General features: G+C 29.2%; 2 protein-coding genes across 2 annotated transcripts in view; one reads left to right on the forward strand and one right to left on the reverse strand.

Annotated features, from left to right (window-relative positions):
* SP2353 (EGF like, fibronectin type III and laminin G domains protein pikachurin) overlaps window positions 1-12,552 on the forward strand; it is a 189,563-nt gene extending 177,011 nt beyond the window's left edge. Inside the window, exon 18 of the mRNA XM_088271085.1 lies at window positions 9,279-12,552. Within this exon, the coding sequence (XP_088127211.1) occupies window positions 9,279-9,439 (161 nt within the window). The 3' untranslated portion in view covers window positions 9,440-12,552. The remainder of the gene's footprint in view (window positions 1-9,278) is intronic.
* Window positions 362-8,322, reverse strand: LOC148302759 (alpha-tocopherol transfer protein-like). The gene is made up of 6 exons (XM_088271042.1): window positions 8,188-8,322; window positions 7,434-7,606; window positions 5,248-5,464; window positions 2,119-2,308; window positions 1,570-1,786; window positions 362-675 (listed from the first exon to the last, which is right to left on the reverse strand). Exons 1-6 carry the CDS (start codon window positions 8,193-8,195, stop codon window positions 515-517), a joined length of 966 nt encoding a protein of 321 aa, XP_088127168.1. The 5' UTR covers window positions 8,196-8,322; the 3' UTR covers window positions 362-514.
* Window positions 12,553-21,619: the final 9,067 nt, after the last annotated feature.

Here is a 21,619-nt window from a genome sequence, read left to right on the forward strand (position 1 = left end):
TTATTAATGTAACTATTTTTGTGAATGTAATGTAACGCTTATCAATGTTAATGTAAGTTTTATTTTATTTTATATTTTTAATGTAAAGCTGTACAATTCCCGAACAAATAAAATAAAATAAAAAAGGCATCGAAACACGTGGTACAATCGATTTAAAGAATGAGTGGCTATTTTTCCAAGTAAAAACATAAATTAAAATGCATAAATATAATCCAAAGTGACTACTGTATCATATTATGAAATGATTATATTCCTGTATATATTTTGAACATTCCAGAATATCCACATTATGAGTCGCTTAGGCTAACATAAACAATATATTTTTTTTATTTATAGTAGGTACATATTTTTTTGTAAATAATAATAAAACAAATATTACTCTTTATTTTTTAAAGACATATAAAAGAAATAAGCTTTAAATCTTTTTACATAATAGACAAGGAGAATATTCTAAGGCAACAAATATTGTTAAAAAATATGCTGAGGACCTTTTGTAAGGATGTGTTTATTTGATTTAGTCAATATCTAACTTTCGGAAGCTTCCTTTCATTCCTATAAGATCATCCATCATAGTTTCCGATACTCCAATTCGCTTGGTCTCGTCAGCTCTCTGTGATGCTGAATCAAGATACCACTCTCGAAATTCCGGTGATTTTATGACTTTTTTGAGATTCTCTAAAAAAATAAAAAAGACATTTGTTTTAACAAATAAGTATTTCTTTACATAAATTTCTTTTTGTGTTTAAAAAAAGCAGTTATCTTATTTTTTTGACATCTTAACATAATTTAAAAAAATGAAATAAAATTTCTTTAAATAACATACTGATTTTTGAGTCTACTAAATAGTATTTCGTTCTTAACAAACACCTAAAAATAATTTATTATTAGATTAAAACCAATATTTTTAGCTTTTCCACTTTTTTTATTTGACCAGCGACCGGGTTTCATCGTTACCGACATCATCAGACTGGTCTGATGATGTCGGTAACGATGAAACCCGGTCGCTGGTCAAATAAAAAAGTGGAAAAGCTAAAAATATTGGTTTTAATCTAATAATAAATTAAAAATGCAATTCCATCACGAAGTGTCAGTGGATAATATAAATCTATTACCTAAAAATAAATTTTGCGTTAATCGTTTCGCATACTAATGTAATTTTCAAATAAACAAGGTGAAACAATCCACACAAAATTTATTTTAATGTGTTTTTTTATAACAATATAATACAATTTTTAGACTCAAAAAATCGGTATTTGATTTTGACATTTAATATATAAATTAAAATAGCTAAAATTCTGCAAATAAAACGGCAAACAGCACTATAAATAACAAACAATACGAGTAAATCTCTCTCCTAGCACAAGATCATAGTGTTTCTATTGGAGAGAACTGTGTGATGAATTTTAAGATTGTATAGTAAAATGACTAGAAAATGAATTTGAATATTAAAAAAAACTTGTTACTATATTAAATATTTTTTTTTTTTAAATCTCGAATGTTTTTCGCAGATACTTTGTGGCACATTTTATAAACCTTGTTTTTATTTTATAAAGTTAATAATAAAATTACCTGAAAGCTGAATAGAGTCTACAGGGTAATCTCCACCCATATCTTTCGGGATGTACTCTTTAGGAACGTGTTTGTATAGTTCCTCCCAGCTTTTGTGACTGAACACCCTGTCAGCCAGCTTCTTCTTCATCACCGACTTGGCAGCCGTCAGCAAGATATCAGCAAAGGGTGGGAGGTGCAATATGTGGATTTCAGATATTACACCCCCGAAGCAGCTCTGAAATAAACAATCGGCCGGTCATAATCTGGTTAAAGTGATCACTTTATTTTCTTTACTGTTTTTCGCAGATACTTTGTGGCACATTTTATAAATTTTGTAAAACACAACTACTTTTTTTATTTGTACATTTTTTCTCCAATCGGTTTCAATAAAAATCTTGTCATCCTCAGGGTTAACATTTACATGTTAAACCCTGATGATGAAAAGGTTCTTGTTGAAACCGGTTGAAAAATAAATGTCAATAAAAAAGTGGTTAAAAACAAAGTTCTTTCATTTTATAAAGTTGTAAAATTTTAAAATAATGTATAATTTTCATCAAAAAATAAAACCTCAACTATGATAATTAATTTCTTCGCCATTGCCGGTGTGAATTTTACAACATGGCCCAATTTCACGTTGATAAGATCCCACACAATTATTTCACCAACTACCGGATCCATTGAAATTCTTATCTCTGCTATCATAAATATAGCAGCACACATTTCGATCGGATTGAATTCCTCCGGTTCACAAAGTAATCTGGAAAAGAAATTTACCCCACATTTATTATTATTTCAAATTCAAAAGTAGACGTGAAAGTAAATTGGTCATTGCCAGAAAATGGAAAGAAATTTCCCCCACAATTATTATTATTCCAAATTCAAAAGTGATGTGAAAGTAAATTAGTCATTGCCAGAAAATGGAAAGAAATTTCCCCCACAATTATTATTATTTCAAATTCAAAAGTATATGTGAAAATGAATTAGTCATTGCCAGAAAATGGAAAGAAATTTCCCCCACATTTATTTTTATTCCAAATTTAAAAAAATGCTAATATCAGCTTATTAGTCATTGCCAGTAGATGGAACCTGAAAATTAAATTTATCCCACACTTATTATTATTTCAATTTTAAAAGTAGGTGTGAATGCGTAAACTTATTCATCGTTGCCAGAAAATGGAAAAGAAATATATGGTTTATAGTTTTCCAACATTTATTTTTATACCAAATTTAAAATAAATGTGAATGCAATTTAATTAGTCATTCCCATGAAATGGAGAGTATAATTATGCAAAAAAATTCTCCCACATTTATTATGATTACAAATTTAAAATTAGTAATGAATGTTTACTAACTAGTTAGTTACTTACTAGTTATTGTAAGAAAATTGAAAGTTATCTGGGAATGAAATTTCCACCACACTTATTCTTATTTCAAATTTAAAAGTAGATGTTATCTAGCCGTTGCTTGAAAATGGAAAGGAAGTTACAGTATAATTTCTCCACATTTATTCTTATTTAGATTTTAAAATGAATATGAATGTAAATTAATTAGTCGTTCCCATAAAATGAAGAGTAATCATGAAGATTATTTTCCCCTAAATTATTCTTACTCTTAATTAAAAATTAGTAATAAATGTTTATTAATTAGTTGTTACTAAAAATGAAAAGGAACCTGGGAATGAAATTTCTCCCACATTTATTATTATTATAAATTTAAAAGTAGATGTGAAAGCAAATTAGTCATTGCCAGAAAACGGAATGAAATTTCCCCCACATTTATTGTTATTCTAAATTTAAAAGTAGATGTGAAAGCAAATTAGTCATTGCCAGAAAACGGAATTAAATTTCCCCCACATTTATTGTTATTCCAAATTCAAAAGTAGATGTGAATGAAAATTAGTCAACGATAGAAAATGGAATGAAATTTCCCCCACATTTATCGTTATTCCAAATTCAAAAGTAGATGCGAATGAAAATTGGTTATTGCTAGAAAATGAAATGAAATTTCCACGACATTTATAGTAAATTAGTCATTACTAGAAAATAAAATGTGAGTTGAAATGTAATCTCTCCACATTTATTTTTATTCCAAATTTAAAGGTGGTTGTGAATCTATACTAACTAGTCATTGCTAGAAAATAGAAAAAAAAATTAATGCCATTTTCTACGATAACTTAGAAATACACAAGGGCAGTTGTTACAGCTATGATAGACAAGTAAACACAAACATTGTGCCTTTCACAAATAATATGCAATTTGCTATCGACTTGATCAATGTACTACCAACGGTTGCTCATAAAATCAATTAAAATCTTTAAAACTTACTTATCGACATAAATCAAACAAAAGTAAACTTTAAAAGCTAAAAATGAAAATTTAAATATATTTTGAGGTGTAAAATCGGATTGCAAGCATAATATCAGAAACGCAAATATGTTTTTTTTACTAGTGTTATTATTCCAAATTCAAAAGTAGATGTGAAAGTTAAGCTAGAAAATGAAAAATGAAAGAAAAAAATCGAATAAAAAAATTATTAACATATTAGCATATAACAAACAAGGTAAAAACAGACTTAAAATCCCACCAACCGTAGCATAAATATAATATTCTGAATACTAATTCGCTCTTCGACTTTGTACATTAAATGCATTATTCAATATTTACATGAGAGTTTCGTATATGGAGACTTGAATAATCGTTTATAATTTCACAAATTTTTGCTACCATTTTTCTTTTGATAATTCACGCTTATTTTTTGTGTTTGTGATCAAATCCAGGGGTGCAGAACCTTTTCATTTCTATGGGCCATATTAATTTATCTGTATTTTTATTTTTTAAGTGAAAGAGACTTATATGTGTTTTTATTATCATGATTTTTTATCAACTTTATTATATTAACTGTTACGGCATTCACTTTGTGGTGAGACATAATGAAATTGTCAATGAAAACAGTTGTTTTTTACCACTTAAGTATTATAATTATTTTTAACGACTCGAAAGCTACAGTTGATTTCATAGACAGGTGACAGCAAAACTAGTCGTTACAAATAAATATGATACTCAAGTGGTAAAAAACGACTGTTTTTACTTACAATTTATTTCGATTTCATATTGTTTCTGTAAGCCTAAGCAGCTCATTATTAAAAATATGTATCAAATTGAGGTTGATTGGATCCGAAACCAGAAACGTTGACGATTTAAATTAATATATTGTAACTGCAGACAGTTGGTAGAAATCCATTTTGAATTGTTGGGTAATATATCCAAAATTTAACACGGTTATTGGATTGAATTCTACTTTTATTTACATATTATATGATCATTTGTAAATAAAAGTAGAATTAAATCCAATAACCGTGTTTAATTTTGGATATATTACCCAACAATTAAAATCAATATAATTTTAAGGACAATGTTAAACGAACCCGTCCGCCTCTGTAGTGTAATGGTCAGCACGCTCGGCTACCGTTCTGGAGGTCCCGGGTTCGATTCCCAGGGGGGTCAAATAAATGTAAGTGATTTTTTCACTGCAATATTTATTCAATATGGACTGGTACCTGAAGCGGAGGGCTGATCACCTTTCCTTTTTGTGTAAACGATCAAGATAACACTGTGTTCATATGAAGCAGTGCCCTATCCACCATTGGGGTGCGGATAAGGGTTTTATTATTATTATTATTATGTTAAACGAACCTACCTGGCTATTGTTATTCTTAGGTTACTCGGATCAAGTTTCGGGATATAAATCCATCGGAAATTTTCTAACGCAACCGTCATTTCCTTGCACCATGGGTCTATATGGGTATAGTACTCCGGCATTGCATTCCTAACCGTGTATTTGTTGTCAATCTTCTCTTTAGTTTTCTCTATGCTGTATTTGTTGTAAAAAAGTAATCTTTCAATACTTCTGTCATCTGAAAAAAAATGTTTTTAGCACATTTCGCTCACTCCTTTCAAGAACGTCATAAATCAAAAATCGTCAATTTTTAGTTGTGCATGTTTTCGGAATGTCCAGAAAATGTACTATATCCCAGCAAAAGCGGCATATTTTTAACATAATATTTACCCGCTACAGGGCAGAAAGTGTTGTTTTTGCATTTTGAAGAAAAGGTATTTTTAAATATTTTTTTTAAATATACTAAATATTTTTCAAATGGAGAAAAAACCTTCGGGTTTTACCTAAAACGATCTGTTACACAGTAAAAAGTTCAGAAAGTGGCTTGATATTTATTTTTATTACGTTGTATTATATTTCAAAACTTTAAAAACGTTCTACTGAAAAATCATGTTTTTTTATTTATGACGTTCTTGAAAGGAGTGAGCGATTTGATACATTGAAAAAATACGTATATATTTAAATGTAACTTTGTTTTAAAATCAATAACCATATTTTATTATAACTTAATTATAATGTCTACCGGTTTCGAAGCTAACCGCTTCTTTATTAAAACTGATTAATACTGAAACACTATCTACTTATTAATATTATAGTTAATTATTTTAGAATTTCCTATATCTGCAAAAGTAGTCCAAGACAGAATTTTCCAAATATCTTTTTTTATTAACTTAAAATGTTTACGTTTATTTAAATCAAAATTAAAACCATATTAAATAATACATATTTTGTAGAGATCCACCAAGCCATTTTGTGTGTCTTATCGGTGGAGTTCTTTTTGAGTACATTTTCACTGTTTTTAACCATTTTAACCTAATATACACACAAAAAGAGAAAAAGTAAGAATAAGTATATACATTTTACAATTTTCATGAAATAAACTCTTGATCATTTTATTTTGCCTTTGTTCCATACCCCTTCCTTTATTTTGCCTTTGTTCCATACCTTATTTTGACCTCTTACATCCGTCGGCAACAAATTAAAAATGTTCGCAACGATATATTGCAGTGTTCGACTCCCATATTTATTGTTAATTCTTGAGAATCTTCGAGTCGAAAATATTAAGCTGAATTCCGCAATATTAATTACTACAGATGAGTCGTGTGATATAAGTGATACAGCACTGGTGAAGGGTTAAAAATCTACCTCTACATATGTATGTATATGTATATGACATATCGCTCACTCCTTTCAAGAACGTCATATATCAAAAAACTAGATTTTTCAGGAGGACGTTTTTAAAGTTAAAGAATTTGACACAATGTATTAAAAATAAATATCAAGCTACTTTTTGAACTTTTTACTGTGCAACAGATCTTTTTAAAAAAAACCTGAAGGTTTTTCCTGCATTTGAAAAATATTTGGTATATTTAAAAAAATAATTAAACCATACCTTTTCTTCAAAATGCAAAGCAACACTTTCTGCCCTGTAGCGGGTAAATATTAAGTTAAAAATATGCCTCTTTTTCTGGGATATAGTACATTTTCTGGGCATTCCGAAAACATGCACAACTGAAAATTGTCGATATTTTATTTATGACGTTTTTGAAAGGAGTGAGCGATATATGCGGTTCTCTGGTTCCTTTGTTATCCTGATTCCATGACAATTTGGCTCTTCTCACTTGACAAACTGACAACCCTTGGGCTAGGGCATCGAACCCGAAGCCTCTAACTTGATAGCCAAACTCGGTACACTAAACCATTGTTCCGCGAAGTGTGTGCCGCGGCACACTGGTGTACCGTGGTGATTAGTTGGTGTGCCGCGGAAAAGAGTCTAGTTTTGTGAAAATAACACAATTGTTCTAAATTTTGATTGCCTGTGTTTAGTTAAGTAGGTTCACATTTCGCATTAAACATAATGTGTTAAATATGTTACCACTATATGGTAAATAGCACCTCTGAAATTTCTTAATTTGGTAGGTGTACCTTGAATAGAAAAAGTTTGCGGAACACTGCACTAAACTTTGGATGCGAATATTAATACTAACCCATGTCTATTTTTGGCAAATGCGGTTCTTGGTTGAACCAATCCTTGATGCTCTGAACACTGTCTGCCAACATTCTCTCAGATATAGTTGTCTCTGATGTACCATGACACTCACTGCCCGTTTCTTCAAAGAGTAATCTTTGCCATTCACGATTCAGTGGAAGAACTGCTTTACTGTTAATAAATAAACAAGGATGCATCAAATATAAACGAGGTTTATTATATGTTGATACTTGAATGTGGTCGGTGGTTCTTAAAATCTATTGTGACACGTTTTCCGATGCATTCCGCATCATTTTTATACACATTATACAATGGATTTTAAGAAATGATGGCATTTACTGAGTAAAACTTAAATTAAAAATGGATAGATTTTCCCACAACGTGACTCCCGAATCAATTGATAAAACAATTAAAAATTACCTTCTCATATTAAATAACCAATGAAATTTAATTTCAACTTTTAAAAATATTCCCATTGTTATTCATTTATCTTCGTTCCCTCTCTTTCAAAGAATAATATTAATAATTTTAGTTTTATATAAACAGGAGACCGTAGCAATTTCACTTAATTCTTCATTCGACTTGATGATGGAATGCTTATTTCGAAACCGGCAGTCACGAAGCAGTATTTTTAAGAGGTATCACACAAAGTGAACGATGAATGATAAAGACAGTGTTATATTACCATATCACAAAACTCACAATGCTTTAAATGTACCAAATCCAACTCTTAATATTATTTTCATACTTACGAGTTCATTTTGTCACCCAAATTTACAGTTTAATAAAATCTCTCCAAATTTAAAATATAAAAATTAAAGTGTAAGTTTGTTACAGACACATCCAAATTTGAAGAATTTTATTTCAACACTGTCTTGGCTCGGTTTAACAAGACAATGATTTATCATATTTATGCAAAAAACTACTGAATTCATTATTTAAAATACTTTAAGCAAAAAAGCTTAATTATCATAAAATCATTTTAAAACATAAATTTAATAAAATTTAACAATTTATTATTATTTATCACACTAGATAATTCACTCTACGAAATATAAAAGGTAATTTAAAAAATCACCGCGGATTTTTGCCACTAGATGGTATCGACGCCTATATATCGGGCAACACTTACCCGATTGTCTCAAACTAACATGCATTTAAAAGGTGATATTTCAGTTTACATTTTTCTCGAAATAATTTTCTAATTTGTTGCTCGTGTAAAAAGTTATATAGGGTGAAATATGTGAAGAAATACGATATGTGATGTTTTTTTTACTATAAAAACACTGCAAAAACATACCATGTACCTATTTAACAAATAAAAAATAATACTTTGACTGCTAACAAGGAGATGACTCGTAGATTGTGTTTTTTGCTAGGACTACGAGTCATCTCGTACTGTGTTTACTTGCCATATTCGTGCAGCTACGATAAAATTCCTAGTATATCAGTGTATATGTGGATAGATGGCTTCTGGGAAAATAACAAAATGGATGCTGGATTACATGAACAGAAAATTTATTAATAAATGAACAGAGAATATATTTTTCAAAAAAATATTCAAAATCAAAATGTAAAAGAATATTTTCATTGAATATGATTAAATGAAATTGGCTTCTTAGACTGGAATTCTGGAAATTGTCGAGGCAGTCAACGTGTTAAATTAAAAATGGACAAATATTACCACAAAGTGACTGCAGAATCAATTAATAAATTTTTCATTATTTTGTGTATATACCATAAAAAAATATTAAATGTTTATATTTTTAAAGTATTTTTCCCATACTATGATTCGAATTTTATTAGCGCTGAAATTGTTACTAATTATTGTCTTATATTTCAGGTGGGATGGCATCGATTTGGCCTGAAACAGTCGGCAGATACAACGTCGGCCTGAATGGCTGCATTTCCAAGTTGATACTAGATAGAGATCTACAAATTCCCATTGACTTATCATCGCACGACCACAAAATCGTTAGAAATGTTCACAAGTGTCCACCATAAGAAAGATAAATTATAAACTCTCGATTATAGGTAATTTTCGTTAAGGAACCGCACTTGTGAAACTAAAGTGTGTATGTGTGTATGTTAGGGTTTATATAGATTGCTTTTAGGTATGTGATGTTAATCCCCGGATACATAGTACTCTAGGTTCCAATTATAGATGATTCAATTAATATGTTTGTCGTTTATAGTTTAATAGTTTTATAGACTGCAAATGTGGAGGTCCTCACCAAAACGTTACATTTCCATTTTAAATGGTTTTCAGTAATCAGGATTTATAGCTTGTAAAATTGTTACTTTTGGTACGATTTTATAATTTCATATTGGTTTAACACAGGATTGTCATTATTTTTGTCACAACTTTAATTAAGATTTCGGTAGAATACAATAAACAGAACAGATTTGCATCTAGGATTTTTTTGTGCAATATTGGAAATGCAACTTTTTGGTGAGGACCTACACAAATGTCCAAACTGGGATGACGATGAACGATTTTACATCGCTTGTATTTCTCAGTCAGTTATCTGTTTTAACTATGCAAACTATTCCCATCCTATGACAAATAATAATAATAAAACCCTTACCGCACCCCAATGGTGCATAGGGCACTGCTTCATATAAACGCAGTGTTATCTCGATCGATTACACATGAAGGAAAGGTGATCAGCCCTCCACTTCAGGTACCAGTCCAGTGTAATATTGAATAAATATTAGAGTGAAAAAATCACTTATATTTATTAAACCCCCCTGGGAACCGAACCCGGGACCTCCAGAACGGCAGCCGAGCATGCTGACCATTACACTACGGAGGCGGACCTATGACAAATAATAATATTAATAATAATAAACCCACGACAATCATTACCGTTCTTATTGAAATATGTAAAGAATAAGGGAAATATATTGAAATTAACAACTGGGCATCGATTCCATATTGTTGTTACTATTTTAACCATAGAGGGTAGATTAACTTCTTGACTTTTATTGCTAATGACATTTTTAAAAGCGCTATCGATCAATATTGTCTAACTAATCATAACGCCGCTTCTCCACAGCGGTAGGCAGAGAGAAAAGAACGCCACACTAATCTATCTTTATTGTAGAAAAAATCCCTCATTTGCAACATACTAACGAGTACATTAATTGATTAAATGACCCTTTTACTGAAAAAATCTATTTATCCTAATTTTTCAATTACCGAATAAGATCCAGTAACGATTATTCGGATAATTAGAAGTTCTACTATAAAAACATACGTATATGTATATACCTGGGCTGAAATTACATGCGACAGTTCACGATTGAACTATGTGTTGTAGATAATTTAAACATTCCTTCTGTACATTATTTAATATGAGTTTTGGATTTTTGAATTAATCCGTATTGTTAAAAAATTAATGATACCATTTTTTTTAAATACTTGTTTTTTTAACCGCATAGAAGTAGTTATCTACATAAAACGTTAACGTCTGTTTGGAATCCCAGTCCATGACTGATATTACTGTGAAAAGATATCGCATTAACTACAAAGAATAGATAAGTTTTACTAGGAATTTAAAGATATTTATGTGTATTAAATTTTCCATATTGAAATCGGTTATGAATCAATATTGTCCGGAAGTTGATGGTACAAAAAAGAAAATTAATGAACATTAGTTTTTCACTGAAAGTAAATAAAGTCAAAAGTTGAAATCATCTACATAACTTGGTTAAAATGTCAACTATCATATGGAATCCCTTGCTTTGAATATTATCAACACTTATACAGGGTGGCGCAAAATTAATCACCCTATGGAAAGATGTTATAAGTTTTGCAAATGGCGTCGTACGTCAATCATATTTAATATTTGTGAACTAAACAGCTGCAGTATACAAACAAATTTAGAGTAGCGAAACATTAATTTTGATTTTGAATATTTTTTTTTACATTTTTTTCTGTTGAGTGGAAACTAATATATCCTTTAAGTGGCTGCCGACAGCGTGCACGCATTTTTGAGCTTGTTTTATAAATTTGTTCGAATTCACAAATGCTAAATACGATTGACGTACTACGCCATTTGCAAAAGTTACAACATCTTCCAATAGGGTGATTTATTTTACGCCGCCCTGTATGTGTACACTGTATTATTTTTAATGTATTTCAGACATGGTCCTAAGTCCATATTTTCTTAAAAATATGTAATTTTTGTAATAACTACTATTGTCAATTACACTCAACCTTCATTTTACAGGATGGATGTGGTTCGACTGACTGAGAAATAAAAGCGATTTGTTCTCAGTAGAAAGAATGGGAATATCAGTGGTGTTCGAAGATAACACATTATTAAGCGAAACCGTTTCATGAAGCTACTGTATTTCATTAAAATAATATTGACAATTCAATTCACATTAATTAGTTTGTAAATTTTAGAAGTTCCTAGTTTGATGTTGTCTTCTTCTTCTAACCCTTATCCGTACCCAATGGTGCATAGGGCACTGTAGGACCAGTCCAGGATAATATCAAATAAACATTAGAATGAATCACTAATATTTTTTTTCACCCCCCCCCTGGGAATCGAACCCGGGACCTCCAGCACGGTAGCTAAACAAACTAATCATTACACCATGGAGGTGGATTAGGGGGAGGTTGATGTTACTTGTAACTAAATTTTACGTTTAAAAAAATTCAATTTCATGTTGCAACACCTAATTCTTGTTTAAAATATCGCACAACACCACAGTTATCAATTTACTATAGATAAATAAAATTATAATCTAAGATTGGATAGTGTGCAAGTTATTACAAAGTGTCAAAAGATTGAACAGTATAAGATTAACAACAATCACCATTTTTTTTTCACTTGGCATTTACTTTGTTGAACAAAGAGATTATTTAAATGTTTAAATAAAAAAAAAACTTGTGTAAGGCCACTTTTTTAGATTTATTAATGTAAACACGACTAGTATCGAGAACTACAGATGTTCTCATAAACATCAGATTGTATTTTCACATGTTGATGAGAACATCTGTTTCAAGTTCTAGAAACTAGTCATTTAAACATTAATACCATAAACACACAAAGTGGTCTTTTTAATTTTTTTTATTGAAGTATAATATTTTTTTCTTACAATTTTTGTTAGGGAAAAAAATCGGTTTTTAGGAAAATATATTACACACGTGTAACATGTTGGTTTAAAAAATTAAAAAATATATTCACATATCTTAATTGTTTGCGTTTAAATTGAAGTAAGTATGAGGTGAAGTTGAGGCTGAAAATCTAGTTTTGAATGTACTAGAACAAAATGGATTCATCTGTCTTTAAAATTGCTTTATATTTTACTTACATTTCTAAATATGAATGAAGTTTTACTGTTTATATAGTATTTTACAGCAGTCCAAGTTTCATGAAACGGTTTGTATATATATATATATATATATATATATATATATATATATATATATATATATATATATATATATATATATATATATATATATATATATATATATATATATATATATATATATATATATGTGTGTGTACATATGCTTTTATAATGTTGATCAAGACATCATAAATTAAATAAAAGTGTTCTTCTAATTTAACAATTTATTTAAGATAAAAAATGTAAATAAATTAATCAATTAAATTTTTAACAGCGAATCATTGAAGAAGTTCGTACCAAATATATAAAATTACGTATTATAAACAAATCATTAGTCATTTATATATTTTAAAGTAGGTACACTGATTTATTTGGGTTTAAAAAATCGTTTATCAATCTCATATAAGTATTCTATATTTCCAATATCTGTAAAATACACCAGCAATAAATAATTCTTAAACACTTTTCTTATTAATTATTAACTTCGGGTTTCAAAAACGATTTATTAATGTTTTTTGTACTTAAGCTTATTTAACAGATGTTCAAAACGCTGTTTTTAAATTGCTGAAATACATACATACGTACGTAATGCATGGGTTACGAATTTTAAGTACCAAATAAAAGACATGCTATTGATCATTATCACGGGTGGATTTAACAGATTTTGAAAATATACATACTTTAAATATCTTATATTTATTTTTAAAATATATATTTATACTTTGATGCAATAAATAAGGTCGTCTCCAAACTAATATTACTATCTATTTTGAAATATAACACAAGGAAATCTAATTTAATTTATGTATGGCATTTGGCTGACTTTAGTGATCACTTAAGCCAGCCAAACGTCAGATCGTAAGCTCTGGGATGCTCACACATCCATCTTCTTTCATATAAGAAAAAAAACGATGGATATTTCATCTGTAATTGAGACATCTATAATATTTTTGTAAAGTTAGTCATTGGTAAAACATATCGTTAATAAGAGATTATTATGAGAATCCAACATATGTATGTACCATATTTCGTGGGCAAACTGGCAAAAAACGTTAACTCCGAAATCCCTGTTATTTAAAGCTTTTTGCCTGAATAAAATACCCGCTTTTAAATTAATTGTTGAATTTACCTGTAAAACCACATAAATATGACATTTCATACTACTCAGTGTATTTTTTCAATTTATAGAACGTTGCAAATTTGGATATTTTAGAGTTATGCTAGTACCCTTACGATTTATTCTAAAAAATACTTATTTTTCATTTTATATTGACATGTAAAGATTAAAGGGATTTCCGAGTGTAATATTTCAAAATATGGTATAACATGTGGTGAAATTAATTTGTTTTCAACGCATCCAATTATTAGTATATTATTCCTAACGATATCACCCACGCAACCATGCACCACTTAAGCAATATAAGGTAAATGTGAGTTCTGTTAAGTTTTTGTAAGAATGTGTATAAAGAAATTAATTATAATAAGTGTGTAGAATTTTCATAACGCTGCATCAACACGACGTATGAATCAACTGATATGATAAGATTTATTGTAGAATTGAGTATACAATTTACAACGTAAGGTCTTAATATAAATCTTGAAAAAAAATACAAAGTGCTTTAATATGTATAATATATCTCTTTGTAGTCACAATAAAATGAATGTCCATAGTTATCATTATATTAATATGATAGGATTACATAAATATGACATTACATTAAATTACATTACATTTAAGATCCAGCAAAATTTTGGGCACGTTTAAAACACATATGATGAATTTCACATATCGCTCACTCCTTTCAAGAACGTCATAAATCAAAAATCGTCAATTTTCAGTTGTATATGTTTTCGGAATGCCCAGAAAATGTACTACATCCCAGCAAAAGAGGCATATTTTTAACATAACATTTACCTAATATAAGGCAGAAAAATGTTGTTTTTGCATTTTGAAGAAAAGGCGATGTTTAATTATTTTTTTTAATGTACTAAATATTTTTCAAATGGAGAAAAAACCTTCAGGTTTTCCTAAAAAGATCTGTTACACGGTAAAAAGTTCAATAAGCGGCTTGATAATTATTTTTAATACATTGTGTTATATTTTTAAACTTTAAAAACGTTCTCCTGAAAAATCAAGTTTTTTGATTTATGACGTTCTTGAAAGGAGTGAGCGATATGTTTTTTTTTCTATAATTTTTCGCAATTACTTTGTAGCACATTTGATGAAACTTTATAAAATAAAATTAGAACCTTTTTTTAATCACTTTTTTACTGATACTTTTCTGGAACCGATTTCAACAAGAATATTTTCATCTTCAAGGATAAACAGGTACCCTACATCAGTGTTCCACAAAGTTATTCTATTCAAGGTACACCTACGAAACTAAAAAATTTCAGAGGTGCATATTTACCGTATTATGGTAAAGTTTTCAACATATTATGTTTAATGCGAAATGTGAGCCTACTTAACTGAGCACGGGCAATAAAAATTTGGAGCAATTGTGTTATTTTCACAAAACTAGGCATTTTTTACTAATCACCACGGTACACCAGTGTGCCGCGGAACACACTTTGCGGAACAATGCCCTACATGATCATGTTTATGTACATGTTTAGTACATGTTTATCCCTGAAGATGACAAGGCTCTTATCAAAACAGTTTGGACAAAATACCAATAAAAAAGTGGTTAAAAACAATGTTGTAGTTTTACTTTTATAAAGTTACTTTAAAACATTTTTATTTAAAGTGTACTAAATTAATAAATTTCATGAGTGGATTTATGACATCGTTCATGCACAACTTTCATCAGCATAAAATTTTTAACATTGCACGAATGTCATCCTCGGGTACTATCAAATTGAATGTAGTAATATCAAATTGTACTGTCATGTATAAAACCAGAGTAGAATTATTTTTGTTAATGCCCATATCTACATCAAATGATGATGATAATTATCGAATCGCTGCCTAAGAAGTTTCATTCCAAAAATTCATAGAAAACATAATTTTAATAAAGGAAGTGACTCGAATTTCTCTTTAAAAAAAAAACAAAATTAGGGGTGTATTGAATTGTCATTATGTTCGTATTCAGAGATGAAAAATGTCAATTCTCAGTAAATAAAATCTCAATTCTCGTTAAAACTAGTTATCGGGGCATCTCTATTCAAAAAATGTCCTGTGTTGCATTTCTTACGATTGATCAATGTCCAAGGAACTTAAAATTTGAATACATTACACTGAAAAATAATGAAAAATAAAATCTTCTTAGATTTTTCAATAAAAAAGCTAAATTAATATGCGTGAACATTGTAATATTCTTTCAAAGTCCATTCCTAAAATATTGTTTAAAATATAAATTAAAATATGTTTTTTTATTATTTATAATTAATACACGAAAATATTTCAACAATAATATTTAAAACGTTATCAATCATTTAAAAAATAAGGAAAACAATATCAATTCACAAATATTAAACAATACATATTGTCAATTAAACATATATTTTATGTAAATAATAATCAAATATATTTATATGGTTTGTGATTTGATAATTTTTAGAGAATCATAAAATTCATTCCAAAACAGCGTTTATATAAGCACAAAAGCCTTTGGTCAATACTAACTAGTATTTAGCCATATCCAATTTCTATGTAGAGTATATGGAATACACAAACTGCCTCCTAGGTCTCAGATCAGGTTCGCATACAGAAATGCCGACGAATTGTCCAAAAGAGGCAAGCTTGATGGCGGCGCTCGGGAGCATGCGGAGTACATGGCCAAGCCAACTGAATCGCCTTTTGTTGACGACAGTTGTGACCAAGATTTGCTGCATCCTACGCCGTATCTCTTCATTCCTCATAAAGTCAAACCACCGCACGCCTAAAATATTTCACAGGCATCTATACTCATTACTGAGTATACGGCTGCTCTGGGCCCTTGTAAGGTGCCATGCCCCATAACCGTGAAAGAGAATAGGAGAGATGCAGGGATTATATAGGTGGCATTTAGTCTTTAACGGGTACAAACCCTATCTCCAGAAAGTCTTTATAATGTTGAATGCGATGCCTTCAAGCCCAAAACGCACTCCCAGTTCTTTATGAAGGCTGATATTTTACGTTATTGATACACTCCCAAGTACCTACTTGAAACTTTCAACCCTCTCGATGAGCTGGTAACTCAACGTCAAGGGTTGCTAGTTAAAATAAAAGCATTTATTAAAAATAAAAATAAAAATCAATTAAATATATAAATATCACATGTGGATACAATAAATAATAATGTTATCTAAACAATGTAATAAAATTGTGTACCAAACTACTTCTTTGATGTATGAAGAATCCATATTTTTGAGTTTCTAAAACAAACTTTTTTATATTAACTCGTTAACGTATATGCACCGTGTAATTTTTTCAAACGTGCAATTTGTACTTAGAATTTAATATGTGATAGTTAGTAAAGGTAATAAGTCGTATTAAAATAAAAATTATATATTATTATGTGTGTAAAAATCTGGAAAATTGATGGAAAAAGCGTTAGTCAAAAAGTGTTATACATTTTGTGGAAAGCTTACGAACATATCATTTTAAATAATAACACTAATGATAAGTAAACATCAATAAATTACAGCCATTAAATAAATAATTATTGTAAAACTTGTATAAACCAAATTCAACAATCATAAAGTTTTGCATAATTGACTCGATGCTCATTTTTTTATAAATTTATATTATTTGATTACATTTTTTGAGATTTGATAATGGATTTTCATTGTAATGATTTTAAAATGGTCTATAAATTATTTATGCTGAAGGTGGTTCAATATATCAAATATTTATGCTTTCATTATTATTAGTGTTCATTAATGAGCAAAAGTAATGATTTTAAAAAAAACACTACTTTTGCTATAAAATTTAAAGTAACTTTGAACTTAAATGATAAAAATGCGTTTACTTATTTTACAGTTTATAACACAAAATATAAATAAATGGGATATTATGATTGGTTTTTCAATTTACAGTTAAATTAATATTATAACTTACAAAATAACTTTAAAAAAATGTCGACAGGTTTCAAAGGTAACAGTTTTTTTTACTTTTTAGAGTCTAAAATAAAAGAAAAAAAACGTCTAAAGTTTGGATTTATAACGCTAAAACCTGTCTTCATAACAAAAACAAAAAAAAAAACAAATAATTTAATTTCATTGCAATTTTCAGGGCTTGAATAGAAATCTCAAGTGTCTATTTCTTGTGGTTATTGGCAGTTATAATCTAAGGGATCAGGGGTGATCAATAAATTATTTTGTAAGTTATAAAATGGAACCCACACAGCTTCAAATATTAAGATAAAATTATATATTAATTCATGAGCAATTTTTTATTCATTTTCAACGACCAAAGAAACGGTGTTTAAAAAAAAAACATTTAGATTTGTGAAATAATAAACTTGTTATTATTATTGAAAATTGAATACATATTAATTGCCTTGAAATAAATACGAACCGTTAATTACCATATCAATAGTCATTCTGTCTTCCTAACCAAAAAAACGATGTATCGCAGTGTCAGAAATGATATTCTGTTCTTTCCAACCCTTATGTGTACCTAATGGTGCATTGGGTATCGCAAAGTATTGAACCAGTTTCATTATGATCGTTAATTACGTGAAGGTGAGATGATTCATCCGGCCCTTCGAGTACCAGTCCAAGATGATATAAAATAAATACTAATGAGAAAATCAGTTTTATATATTTTCACCCTACTGGGAATCGAATATAGGACTAGTTTGGTGGTCAGACTCACTAACCACCACTTATCTACTGAAGTGGACAAAAGCACATTCAAACAAAACAGTATTAAAATTTATACATTTTTATAATTTTTTTAACTGGACCAAATATCTCCATCCAACATCTCACAATATATAACAGAAACAGATAATATCAAGCTCATTATCCGAACATATATCATGTAGATAATGTAACTTGCAACAATTTTTGGTGTATACAATAATAAGTCTGTGTAATTATTTTTTTATAAAATTAATTAATATAGTATGCGTTTAAAGTTCAAGCACTCCTTGACTTACATAGTAACTATAAGTATCATGTAAAGTACATTTTTGCATATATATATATATATATACACATGTGTATATATATATATATATATATATATATATATATATATATATATATATATATATATATATATATATATATATATATATATATATATATATATATATACATACATATACGAGTAACAGAGAAAGGCAAATCCCTTTTTCACGACATTCACTTGTGACCCGGGACTTCCGTACCAGTCATAACAAAAAATGTTTGAATTAACGAGTACGATTCTGGAACGAATTATTCTCGTTATGAGAAGTTCCACTGCATACGAGTATATAATGTATAACGTAATAACAGTTTTATTGGACGTAAGGTTACTTTAAAAAGGTTCTAATTTATTATGGTAAAAAAGCTAATTCCAATACGGGTACACTATCCATTGCTGCTATTCTCACTTTCCTACCTGTTAGTTCTCCTCTTTTTCCTTTCCCATGTTGAAATTATGTCCTTCAAATAAACTTCCACACTCTTACGTAATATAGTTCCCATATAACATTCCATTCTTACTGCCATGAATCCGGAGCACAGGACAGATTACCCAGCCTTTATGTAATCACTATCGAGTTTACATTGTGTTGATTTGATGCGGCGCCTTATGCATCACAAGTTTGCATGCAAGAGTCAGAATAATAAAGTTAGAATCATTTTATAGTAACCTAACGACCTCTGAACCATACAATATATTGTAATCAAAATATATGTAATTTGATCTGAGCCAAGTGTGTATGTGAGTTGCGCACCTACTAATTTAAGTCATGGAGTGCCTGTGTTAAAATATTATCACAAATGAATGTTCGCCTTTCTGATTGTGCAGTATATCATAACCGTAAAATATGTGTCTGTTTATGCATAATTATTACTATGTAATAGGTTTTACAAAGTTTTTATAGTTGAATTGGATAATTTACTGTATTCAAAGTAGGTAGTGCAATAGTTTTGTATGTGGCACCTTCTCCAATGTATTATATTCCTTTATTTGTACAAATATATTAATGAAAATGCTTCAACTTGTTTTATTAAGTAAAAAAAAAACCCTCACATGATGGCTGGTATAGAAACATGACTCCACGATTGCATATGGCTGACCACTCGGTATTAATTGCAACTTGGCATCCATGGATATAGAAAGAATTGCCAACGTGTTTCAGTACAAAAATTGTTTAAAAAGTTTGGCTTTAAAGTTGTATGATTTTATTATGCAATGGGTAAATTTTTGGTTTCGTGTAAAAATCATTGGTTTCTATGCTTTAAAGTCCAAGGGTTTATTTTATTTTATGAAGGTTTATTTGAAGTTTATGTCTCCTTTTCGCCACGTCTATAAGAATATTAATGAATTAATTTATCCTACTACAAGTTATGTTTGTTAATATCAGAATTTTCCATTCAGTCGAATTAATTTAGATGTGTAGTCAATAATTAAAAACACCAACATAGGCCGAGTGGTATATTATTGAAGAAAGAATTTAAAATACTTTAATTAAATAAATCCTTTGATACAGGTTATTTTAATTAAGCATTTCAAAATATAAAGTAAGTATATGGTATGCTCAGATATTGTGTAAAGGGCAATGTTTGACAGTATTGGTTAAGCTAAAATGAAAGGTGCTGCACAAACAAGTCAAACAAAAAATCCGCGGAAAAAAAACAACGCGTGCTTGATATGTAGGTAGGTAAATTTAGTATGAGATGTAATTCCGAATCACGAGGGAAGAAAACGCCGAAGGAGAACTCGCGTGTGTAAGTAGGCTAAAAAATCGACCGTGACATTTAGAGTTTGTCTATGGTCACCTGTCATTGTGAATATTGACGTTTTCGCGCTTCAATATATTATGTAGTCAATAATTTTTACCACACTAAAAATAATTAATTTCGGTTAACATATCGCGAAATGTGTGTTTTCAACTTATTTTATCGCTTAATTACTATTAAACGGAGTTATTTCGCCTAGATACTGTACCATTTGACGTTTGATTATGTTTTATATTTATTAAAATATTCGTGGGTCTTTCGAAATAGTATTTCTCTTGTTATATTTATACCTTTAGACTTCTTGCTCAATAGTTAATATCATTTAAAAATATTGTGAAATTTTGGGTTACAGCTTTCTCGAAAATTGTCTAAAAATAAGCCTGAACTGTTAGTCAATAATTATAATGTGCATTAAATAAAGCACTAGAAAAAAGCGCACTTGGAAAATAGGCCTAAATTATTAAAATAATTAAATACATCCGTTGAGATTGAAAGCAAACTTTCGTGATGTGTGAACGAATGACAAAATAATATCGTTTAAACTAGTGTGCCTTTTGAATTTTTTAAAAACATACATATTTTATTTAAAAATAATTTTAGTCTGCAACAAAGATTATATATGGTCTGCAATTGTGAAATTTTCGAAAAAGTAAAGTTTAAAATATTTTTTGAATTTTGAATTAATAAAGCATATATTGCAAGTATTAAAAATTTTGTTTTGAGTTTTGATCTTTTGAGTTTATGGGTGGGTAGGTACTACGAAACTACGAAAATTATTAGGTAAAACGTATTGAAGTATTTTTTTCCAATTTATTATTATTTCAATTACCCTGGACTGGTGCCTGATGCGTGGCATATATATAGAGGGAATAACTTCGTTTGATAGTTTTTGTATTTTTTTAAATTTACATTCATACACCGAACTTGAAAACA

Source organism: Brachycentrus maculatus, unplaced genomic scaffold (assembly GCF_059751285.1).
Source record: "Brachycentrus maculatus isolate JH-2025_06_01 unplaced genomic scaffold, ASM5975128v1 h1tg000419l, whole genome shotgun sequence".
NCBI classification, from domain to species: domain Eukaryota; kingdom Metazoa; phylum Arthropoda; class Insecta; order Trichoptera; family Brachycentridae; genus Brachycentrus; species Brachycentrus maculatus.

Bases quoted from the DNA above. Each gene is read 5' to 3' on its own strand.
- LOC148302759 (XM_088271042.1), bottom strand. The intron at 2,309-5,247 runs GTAGGTTCGTTT...TTTCTTTTCCAG, and splicing joins CTAAGAATAACAATAGCCAG to ATTACTTTGTGAACCGGAGG. The intron at 676-1,569 runs GTAATTTTATTA...TTATTTTTTTAG, and splicing joins AGACTCTATTCAGCTTTCAG to AGAATCTCAAAAAAGTCATA.